The 9819-nt window shown below is 29.7% G+C and overlaps 2 protein-coding genes across 2 annotated transcripts in view; both read right to left on the minus strand.

Annotated features, from left to right (window-relative positions):
- On the minus strand, positions 1 to 2779 carry LOC106458714 (histone H3.3). Its single transcript, XM_013918256.2, has 3 exons — positions 2633 to 2779; positions 651 to 946; positions 1 to 288 (listed from the first exon to the last, which is right to left on the minus strand). The coding sequence occupies exons 2-3, from the start codon at positions 930 to 932 to the stop codon at positions 160 to 162; spliced, it is 411 nt and encodes a 136-aa protein (XP_013773710.1). The 5' UTR covers positions 933 to 946; positions 2633 to 2779; the 3' UTR covers positions 1 to 159.
- A 1593-nt stretch (positions 2780 to 4372) lies between these two features.
- Positions 4373 to 9819, minus strand: part of LOC106458711 (RING finger protein unkempt homolog) — a 37250-nt gene continuing 31803 nt past the window's right edge. The window contains exons 15-16 of the mRNA XM_013918254.2: positions 8109 to 8270; positions 4373 to 7335 (exon numbers count right to left, since the gene is read on the minus strand). Of these exons, the coding sequence (XP_013773708.1) occupies positions 7159 to 7335; positions 8109 to 8270 (339 nt within the window). The 3' untranslated portion in view covers positions 4373 to 7158. The remainder of the gene's footprint in view (positions 7336 to 8108; positions 8271 to 9819) is intronic.

The raw sequence follows: 9819 nt of genomic DNA on the forward strand, positions 1-9819 counted from the left end.
TTACAAACCTAAATTTTACAAAATGATCTGGAGACAAAGATGGTTAAATTCAAAGATCATTCCATCAGTCATTTGCAAGTAAAAACGTTCTGAAATGGTACACGAAGAAACTGGTGATAGGTAGACGTATTTACTGAAAATTGTGAACCAAAAAGGCATTTATGCACGTTCTCCCCGGATCCTTCTTGCCAACTGGATATCTTTTGGCATGATAGTGACACGTTTAGCATGGATAGCACACAAGTTGGTATCTTCAAACAGACCTACAAGGTATGCTTCACTAGCTTCCTAAACATCAATGAAAAGAAAATTCACCAAATTACAACTTCCATAATAATAATAATAATAATAAAAAAAAGGTAACCATATAAAATAAGGTTGTTTAATAAACAAAATTTGTCTTGCACAAACTATTGTATAACCCCAGAATTAAAGCTCAACTACAGTCCATACCTAAACGTTTTTTATAACTCACGTCAATAAACCTGTAAAGCATACATTTTTTTAATAAGTTAAATATGTTATTTCTAATGGTATAAAAACTAACTACTATAATTTCATTTCAGTTATGTTCCTTTTCACCTCTGTAGTTTTATTGTATGCTACAAACCCTTCATAAATAATGCACATTGTGTTAACTGAACACTCACCTGTAAAGCACCAATTGCAGCACTCTGAAACCTCAAGTCTGTTTTGAAGTCCTGTGCAATCTCTCTAACCAGACGCTGGAATGGCAACTTTCTAATCAACAACTCAGTGGACTTTTGGTAACGTCTGATTTCACGAAGGGCAACAGTACCTGGCCTGTAACGATGAGGCTTCTTCACACCACCAGTGGATGGTGCACTCTTACGAGCTGCTTTGGTAGCTAGCTGTTTACGAGGAGCTTTACCACCAGTAGACTTTCGAGCAGTCTGTTTTGTACGAGCCATGATTTAATGAATACCTACAGAAAAAAAAAGCTTAACCATAACTAACCTTTCAAATAACAGACTCACCATGCATACACTACACATCGACTGTTATAAAAATACTGTTTAGATGGATGTAAACCATGTCAAAGTACAGTAACATGACACCAACAACATTCACAATAGTGGAATTATGATCACACAAGAGGTTAAAAAAACAAGTTTGTTTCTAAGATATGAGAAGAATAAATAGAAGTATAACTTAGAAGACTAAAGATCCATGGAACTAAAGCCAATAAAAAGGCTAAACTTTAACACAGCAATTTGTATTAGTAAAGTTGAGTAGAGGTGGAAAAAATTCAAGGAAATCCTTTGAACTCCTTAATTAATAAATAAGTCCAATTTTAATAATGGTTAATCTTCTTCAAGGTTATAGCTAGTGCAAGCATACTAACAGATAAATCAGTCAGACTCTCCAACATGCTTCATTGGGAAAAAATCAAATTTACACAATATTCCTTAAGATTTTCAGGGTAATTTGCAAATCTAGAAAATGCATTATTCAATGATCCAAGGTTTGCAAATTTTGAACAAAAATTATAACTGTATTTTAAAAAGGAGAATACTATCTGGGATAAATCAATGCTTGGAATTGTCTTTACAAACTGGCATAAATACAATGTGAAGAGGTCAGGTATCACAGACCAAATTCAAATCATTATTGCTAAAACACATAGCAAAATATCTGTATTCTGAACAATACACAAGACTAAAACTGAAAATAATTTACTTTTCCGTTACTCTAATGATCATAATCACCTTTACCAAGCAATATATTTCTATATTAAAAACATGGATTAAATTTGTTGAAATTGTGATGCTTGCAGAGAACACCCATGTTACAAAAGTCACACTAACAAGTTACGACTAACACTGATACATCAAATTAAATTTGTTTCAGTAAACAAACCAGGCACTTGCAACAAAAAACTAAAAACAGAAACAGGGCAAGCAAGTTCCTGTATTCCAATTCCTAAACCTACTGGGTACTGTCACTTAAGTAATTTTGCCTAATGATTCAAAATGACAGGTAAGAAACGATAAAGACAACAAAGAAAAATACTGTCTACTCTGCTTAAAGTTCCACTGAAATAAAAAAAAAAAAGGCCCACGATTATTAAATGAAGTTTGTTGGCAGTGTGACTATCCCGAGGAAAAAAAACAACAAAAAACAAGCTTTGACATCCGAGCAGACCGAAATTAGTAAATACCGAAGACGAAGTAGCACAAGTTATCTTGACATCGAGCTGTCACTTGTGCCTTTGGTAAGTAAAGCAACTTATTGGTATTTTAAATGTAATACAAATTACAATGTCATTTACAATTACTGTTAAATAATCAGATGAATTAACTTCTTACTGTTAGCCTTACAAAAGTTATACTTGTTAATGCTCGTCATTACCTAATGTCAATAATGATAACTTTTTAACTTAAACGTAATATATAAGTTTAACAAACGAGACAGGTTTACCCTAAGTTAGTACTTTTGCCAAGTTTGGAATAAAACTAATAAAAGTCTGACATGTAACGTTTATCGTTAAGTTTAACTTCAGATGTATACTTTTTTACACTTTTGTAAGAGTTACTTTATTACGTTTGATGTAATTATATTCTAATGGAAGTAAATTTAAACTACAAACTTATGGATAAACTTAGCCTACCTATAAACTGTAAAATGAACCCTAAAATTCCAATACGAGACTTCTAAGAATAAGATACTCTTCACAATGACAAAACAATGATTTTGCGCTAAAACTAACGGACACGACGATCACGTCTAATATGACATCACATACTACAAATACGTCAGCAAATATTTTACTTCTCATTGGAGCTTTAAAGCTCTTCCACGATTGGCCATTTCAAGATACATTGTCAAAAGCTATTCGTTGGTATATTACATGGTGATTGGTTGAAAATAGTCAAAGAGAATCCCTTTTTGCGTCAAAAGTAGCTCTACCTAAAACTTGAAAGTATCGTGCAATCTTGGACCTACGATATTTTGTTGGAAATAAAGTATTTTGAAATGTAAAATGATAAGTTAAACTTTCATGATTTTGAACAGTAATTATTGAATATCGTGAATCTAAGGCCAAAAATATCATTAGAAAACTTTACATTTTTCCTCTGTCAGTGTTATGCGTTTGGTATCAGTTTGTGTATATTTTTTAATTACAAGTTACAACTTTTAGAGCAAGGAAGAATATTCTTAAAGCAGATTCATTTGTGTCCATTTGAAAATATAAGTAGATTATGTAACATTACCTTTGTAATTCCGTAGTACTTTCATTAAAAAACAAAAAGCCTTAAATAACGAAAAAAAAAAAAAGTAATGCTCGCATACCGACAAACTCCTCACATTTAGATTTTCTCATTCAACTTTAAAGCAATTAATACTTATATTTAACATTACGGCTACCTTAACTAATTACTGAAACATTTCAAAAGACGCCATAGGCCACCCGTCTATTAATAGGTCCTTATGAATTTTTATTTTATAAAACTCAGTTAAGAAAAAAAAAAAAAACAATTTTAGGGATATGGATGTAATAATGCATCTGTATCAAAGAAATTTTAGAAATATACATTTCAGTGCGTGTGTTAAAGTGTTGGCATGGCCCGGTGATTAGAGCGCTCGACTCGCAATCTGAGGGTCGCGAGTTCGGATCTCTATCGTAGAACAGGCTTGTCCTATACGGTTACCCGGCTGCACTAGCCACCTGGTGAAAAAAATTCGTGGCTTACAAAAATACCGGCGACCCCCCCTCCCACGGAAAAAATAAAATCTTATTGTGTTACACCTGTGAATAATCCCGAATAAAAATGTGATAACAGACTAATTACGTAATCATGTAAAATGGCAGGTTTGAAATTCTGAAAGTAATAAATTTCAAATGCTACAAGAATACAGGTGAGAAATCTCGTAATATTTATACTCTGGTGTCAACAGAAAAAGTAATACTCTTATAATTGATGCTAACTCATTAATTTTTTCAAAAGAAAATTCTAGTTTGAGATCTTGGAAGCAAAGTTGTCTCATAAGGTGGTTAAGTTCCTTTAATTAAAAAAGAAAAAAAAAATTTTTTTCAAAGGTTTACCAAAATGGTGTGCAAACAGCGAATATACTACACAACTTTTATTATCAGGATAGATTTATTATTTCTCTTTTTTTTTTCAAATAAATTTTCTTTTCCAAATTTTTCTCTGTTTATATTCAGAAACAAGCAAAGAAGAAATAAAAGTTAAAAAAAATAGTCTGAAGAATTTGTAAAGTCATTAAAACTTTCTAACAAGCAGTGTTAAGCAAGACAATGAACAAATGTGACATAGCCATAATTTTACACTCCAGCATTTTTACCAAACTTGTTCAATTTTCTTAAAGAAGTTTACACAAACTTAACTGAAGAATTCAAATAACTTTTAATAGACATAAAAAAATCTGATTTAACTGTTTTTGAAATACAAATGTTTATCACAAGCATCCAACAATTTCATACTCCATTTAAATCTTGTAAAAAAAACTAACAAATTACCTCTATATTTTTAAGCAGCACCTAAATAAAATATTTAGCATTTCACAGTATCATCATTTATAAAGGACCCAAAGTGATCTTCCACAAAATGGGGGTCTCATCTCGGAACTTATTTACATTCCAGAAACCTAAGATTTCACTTTTCAACATCAATTTTCCAAGTTTTTTTGAGAAAATATTTGAACACTGACCTAGTGCTCTTAGTCTAAAAGAAATAATATTGTTACTCAGAGAACAACTGAAAACTGCAGCTGTCAGAAAATAGGTACCCTTACTTTCAGGTTGTCATTATACTAACATCCATCACTATTGATCACGCTACTCTTGCATTACTTCTCAACTTGATATATACATATAAACAGATATATATTGATAAATGCACCTATCTTAAGTACAGTGCACTTAAAAAAAAATCATTACTATAACAGCAACAAATGGCTGTATCAACATTATACCAATTTAATTTTGCAAAGTGTCACCTCAGTTCAAAAACTCTTTTAAGTATGTACTTTAAAAAAATAACTTTTAAATTTTAAGAAATATTCAATATTTTCAAAAAATTCCAATTCTAGTAACTATGAATTTTGTATTAGTGTTAAACATATAAAAAAACAAGCTACACTTTAAGTTTTTACAAAACATTTGTTTATCTTCAGACATTATGTTTCTAAGGTTCAAACTATAGTTGCACAAAGCTGTTAAGTTTATGGGAAATAAAACAGAACACAAAGTGACAACTTGGATAGTGTATCATCTTGACAAAAAAATGAAGAAAAAAACAAACATTTTCATTTATTAAATCACCCACTTGAGACTTCACTTAAATTGTTCACAAGTACACATCATGGGTGGAAAGTAAGAAATGTATTCTTTCTTGCTAAGTAACAATTAGATTTAATGTAAACTAATATTTCCTGAAAAACATTTTTTTTTCAAATGCTACATAAATATATATATATAGTTTATTTAAGTTGAGTTCCTTCCTATAAGCCTACAACTAATTGAACATTTTATATCAATATGCTTGAAATCTGAGAAATTTCAAAGCATCACATATACTTTCTACTAATATTATTTGTGCCACAATAAACAAAATACAGCATAATATTGAAAAAACACAGTATTTACACTACACTTTACTAGGATATATCTTACTTCTTTCGTCTACAATTGCTTGCAAGATTCATCTTTACCCAAACAAGTCTTACTAGTAACTGTTCTGAAGCTAAATATACAAAATACAAGTCTGGCTTCTACCTAACACAAAGTTTTACTATTCCCACCATTTAATTCATCTTCTCACAAAAACAGTTAGCAAGCTTACTTTTCTGTTGAAAATGAAGCTGCAATACATTCAAATTTTTTGTTTGACAAAATGGCTACTATTAACTTTTCAAAACATTGTGACAGTTTATCAATGGATAGCTAATTTTTAACATTCTAAAACACTAAGCAAATTTTATTCATATGAATAAACATGATTTATTATGTTGCTTTATCAAGATACTAAAGAGACACATAAAAGAATAGTTTATTTCATTGCATATAGATATATATATTTCTTAGAGAAACAAGGGCAAAGACATGATTTACTATAGCTCAGAAAGAAAATAGTTCACAAAACTTCTAATATATATATATATATACTTTACAATTTTTTTTTTATCATGGTCTAATATAATTTGAGACAGTCTATACACCCAACAACTATGAGAAATAATTATAATTTAAGTATAAGATATGATTTAACATCTTAACTCTGGTTTACTGGCCCATATTGCTTGTATTTTGTCACAGAGAAATTTTTCTAAAATATTACATTAAAATATATTTGATACCTTTCAAGGATACTTCTTGGCCACAGGTGGATTTAATAATAAATAATGTAATGTACAAATTGAAACAATGTATTCAATTTATACCTGAAAATGTAACATCTTTTGGTGAACAGTTTTTAGAAAACTTTTAGTGCCTGTTTAACTTTCTTGTTTGATTTAATTTTTGATACCCCTTTGGAAAAAAATAAAAACCAATCAATTGTGATAAATGTAGTGGGATGTGCAAAAATATCTTTTTTTTTGTTCTTAAGTTTTTGCTTTTTCTTATAAAACAAAATCACCACTGCTATTGAAAAAGTCAACAATTTCTATATAATTTACACTAATAGTCAAAAAATACTAGTTTTCTCCAGCAGCTTACTGAACCTTAACAACATCATACACTTATAGAGCTAAGCCTACATAAGTAACCTGTCACATAATACATTTAAATCTAGCAATTGTGAAGGTTAATACCATTCAGATGACACACACCAATCTATCTTACTCACTGTTTCTTACACACCTAAACATTTTTTGTAGAGGTAAGCACAGCAAAAATTCCCAGAAAGAATAATGTTTTTGTGCCAGATATATTCATAATCGATAACTTAAAATCCTATAAATCTTTTACAATGATATCTAAATTTACACTTTTTTGTACTCTGTTTGGTAAAAAAAAATAATATTGTTGAATAGTTGTAAGTATTAAAAACCACAAAATTAAACTTTCTTTGGGAGTTCAATTGAAAAAAAAGCTTTAGTTTATATCAAATCACTTCCAATTTCTTTTATTTTCATCAAACACAATTACAAAAATCTATAGAGAAAACGACTTTATAATGGCAAGGTCATGCTTGATCGCTGGGCAATGTCAGCCTGGCAGTAAGGACATTTCAACTGGTGGAGGGCACACTGGTTACACAATACGTAATGATTACATGGTAACAAGGCTACACTACGATTCTGATTTTCACATACCATACATTTTGTTGCTGATTTATGATAAATCACCTAAAAGAAAAAGAAAACATGCCAATCAATAATTATTTAAGCAGATTTTAAAACATTACTGAGTTAAAGCTAAGCCTTGTTCTTACCTATAAATCTACCTTAGTCATAAATAGGTTTTCAATATAATGTATTTGCACATGCATTTATAGTCTTTAAAAGGACATTTGAATACACTACCTTTTTGTTTAAATTATACAACATTAATAGGATGACAAACATCAAAGAGCCAAGACTTGTTCTAAGTTATTCTGAAGCTATATAATAGTATAGTATTTTAACATGGCTCTTCAAATCACAATCTAGACCAAAAATACAATATAAAAAGGAATTGTAATAATAATAATTGCCGAAACTTAATTGAATAACATTGATCAATATATAATAATATACTATAAAGATTAAAAATTCAAATGTTGTTTAGTAATAATAATGCAGAACAAAATAAAAGTTCTAAAAAGTAACTGGGTTTTAAACAGCGATTTATTTTATCAAATTTTACTTTGCAACTTTTAAAATCACAATTTTTTTAATTGTGGAAAAAACACAAAACCTTTCCTTTGGTTGTTTCTTTTGATGCAAAGCTACAGAATTGATTAACTATTTGGAAAGTATGTGGAAAACAGGAAAAACAATGAAATAAAATTCTTAAACACTTAATAAAGTTTTATATATCCTTTACAAATGTCTTATTTAATAAACTCCTTCTTCTTGATAGAAATTAAATGACTGTGTGATAACTCATTATTATTATGTTCATAAAAAAGCAGACCTACCTTTTCCAGTCTGTCTAGTTCATTCCTAAGCTGGTCTTTTATTTGTTTCAGTTCACCCAGGGAAATTGCTTCTAATTCTGACACTCCGGTTATTGTTTGTAATAATGATCCACATGAGATATTTTCTACTTCATTTTGGAGTAAACCAAGTTTAGCTAATGCCTTAAAAAATCATATTGAAAACAATAAAGTTGGTTCAATTCAGATAATAATAATAATGCCTTGACATGAAATAAAAACACTATATAAAAACAAAGATCAAACACTGAAAAAAAATGGTTCTTTTAATGTAAAGCTACACAAGTGGTTATCTATGCTCTGTCCACCACAATGAATTGAACCCTGGATTATAGTGTTGTAAATCTGTAAACTTACTAATGACCCACAGCAGGGCAAAAAGAAAATAAAAAAGAACAGGTCTTATTTCATTCTATCTTATTTCTATATTTAATTTTCCCTATTTTCTTCCTAACACTCTTCTTACCATTAATGTATATGAAGAAATCCTTATATTAATTTTTACATTTTCGGCCAATCTTTTTTTTATTTCCTAATTTCCTATTTGACCAACTCTCTTGATCTACAACAATCCTTCAAATCTCTCATCATTTCAGTCAGTTTCAACTTAATCTTCTTATATTTATAATGCTTTTCTTTAATATTATTCTTTATATCCTTTGTAAGCCAACCTAGTTTTTTACTCATAGCCACCTTCTATTTTATTTTATCTATAAGGAGTATTTCTATCTTGAATACTTTAGAATTTATTATTGAAAATTTTTCCAGATTTGATCAGAATCTCCAACTAATTCAACTGTGCAATTCACAGCAGGTAATTCTTGTCTTATCTTTTCAAAATTTGTTTTTGAAATCTAGAAACCAAATCTCATTAATTCTTATCGCCATATGCAACAAAACATCGAACCTGATAAAGCAATGATCACTTGCACCCAGATGTTCCCCAATCTCCACCCCTATCAACCATTTCTTTATTAGAAGTTAACAGTAAATCTAGAATAGCATTGTTTCTAGTAGGTTCCCTAATCAATTGTTGAGGAAAATTATCCTGAACAGTTTCTAAAAAAACTTGTCTCCCTCATTATTTGACTCTTAACATTTTCCAATCTACATGTCTAAAATTAAAATCTCCCATAATTATAATCTCTTTAACAGTTGAATTCTTTATCTCACTGTAGTTTCTCATTAATTTCATATGATGGTCTGTAACAAATTTCAACTAAAAGCCTTCTCCCCTTATAACCACTAACAGAAACAGAAATAGATTGAACCCTGCTGCTGTTAATATTGATATCATGAACTAACACGAGCTGTAACTTCATCCCCCCCTTTTTTAGTACTTTATCCCTGTTAACTCTTTCAGCATAGGCTTGGTCCCTGGGACCGACCTCATAACCATTTTGTGCTTGTTATAGTTTTCATGCTATAACTTTTAAATTAATAAACATATGTTAATGAAATTTTGCAGATTATCAGTAAACTTTACAATGCTTTCATACACAGAATATCAAATTTTTTATTAAGTCTTAAGGTTTGCAAAGCAATGTTTTTCTCATGTCGATTTTCATTTTCGCATGTTTCCTATCCATCATGCAAAGTAATTGTTATTTTAACATTAAAAATACTTTTATGCATCAGAAAATTTTCAAATTTCACATGCAAAATCCGTATAATGTCCAGATAATTTTCAAAT

The sequence above is a fragment of the Limulus polyphemus genome, unplaced genomic scaffold (assembly GCF_000517525.1).
Source record: "Limulus polyphemus unplaced genomic scaffold, Limulus_polyphemus-2.1.2 Scaffold503, whole genome shotgun sequence".
Classification (NCBI taxonomy): domain Eukaryota; kingdom Metazoa; phylum Arthropoda; class Merostomata; order Xiphosura; family Limulidae; genus Limulus; species Limulus polyphemus.